The sequence below is a fragment of the Suncus etruscus genome, chromosome X (assembly GCF_024139225.1).
Source record: "Suncus etruscus isolate mSunEtr1 chromosome X, mSunEtr1.pri.cur, whole genome shotgun sequence".
In the NCBI taxonomy this organism is placed as follows: Eukaryota; Metazoa; Chordata; class Mammalia; order Eulipotyphla; family Soricidae; genus Suncus; species Suncus etruscus.
The window spans coordinates 58,702,953-58,704,194 of record NC_064868.1 but is presented as its reverse complement, the minus strand read 5'-3'; the positions used below and the strand labels follow the sequence as shown (position 1 = coordinate 58,704,194).

The following is a 1,242-nucleotide window of genomic DNA, read 5'->3' as shown; positions in this document are numbered from 1 at the left end:
CCCACTCCCAAGAGGTTCAAGCTACAGGACAGGAGACAAACACACACGCAGCACTCACAATTTCTCACAGTCGGGCCCCACTGGGAAGGCATCAATTTTCTATTTTTTAAATCATATTGCTTTTGGTCTTCCTAAAACAAATGAACTGTGATCAGTTATGTCAAGAATGTAGTACATTTTCTTAAATAAATTAAAAATGAAGAAATGATCACTCAAAGTGTATAAAAGACATTAGGATTAGAATAAAATCCAGAGGATCAGGCGAATGCAAAACCATGGTGGAGTTGGGAGAGGTGGATGAAGCCAAGTTGCAGTGCCTTGTCATGGCCGAACAGCAGAAGGCACAGTTCACGGCACAGGTGCATCACTTCATGGAACTATGTTGGGACAAATGTGTGGATAAGCCTGGAAATTGTTTAGACTCTCTCACTGAAAATTGTCTCTCAAGCTGTGTGGACCACTTCATTGACACTACTCTTGCTATTACCAGTTGTTTCACCCAGATTGTATAGAAAGGAGGGCAATAGACCATCACCTGAGAGAAAGATATACCTCAGAGGACTTACTACTCAGCTGTTGAAGGAGAAATGGAGAAAGTGGTCGGTCGGCTGTTAGGTCAACAGAACTATTACCAAGCTTATTGGTACTATAGAATATCAAATCAAATGTTAAAGTAAAACTTATTTATTTGGAATTCAGAAAGTCCAGGTTCTGTCACATTAGTTATTCAATAAATATGAATTCTCCAGTTGAAAAAAAGAATAAAATCCATTCATCAATTAAAATATAGAGAGACTGTTCTAGAACTTGGACCACTAAGGAGATTTCAGTGATATAATTTCACTGGTAAAGAATAGACAAAAATTAACAAATTGAACAGCATTGAATACAATTCTGCATAGGATAAGAAAAACAGGCTAAAATTAAAACACATAATACTGAGTGGAAGAAAATAATAATTTATAACCAAGTTATATACTCAAAAAAATTAACAAAGATTACAATAATTATTCAGAAAATGAACAGACACTAAGGAAGACAGACGGTTAGCCAGTAGATATATAAATGTGTTTCTCTCATATATTATTAGGGAAATCCAAATTAAGATGACAAGACAATATCACACTAGGGATAATGGCATACATCAAAAAATAGAGCGGGAGTGGAGTGATAGCACAATGGGTAGGATGTTAGCTTTGCATGTGGTCAAACTGGGTTTGATCCCTAGTATCACATTTGGTC

At 36.3% G+C, this 1,242-nt stretch overlaps 1 protein-coding gene across 1 annotated transcript; it reads left to right on the top strand.

Moving 5' to 3' along the window:
* Window positions 1–261: 261 nt before the first annotated feature.
* On the top strand, window positions 262–767 carry LOC125999313 (mitochondrial import inner membrane translocase subunit Tim8 B-like). The gene has a single exon (XM_049767390.1). The coding sequence runs from the start codon at window positions 276–278 to the stop codon at window positions 510–512; it is 237 nt and encodes a 78-aa protein (XP_049623347.1). The 5' UTR covers window positions 262–275; the 3' UTR covers window positions 513–767.
* The last annotated feature ends 475 nt before the right edge of the window (window positions 768–1,242 follow it).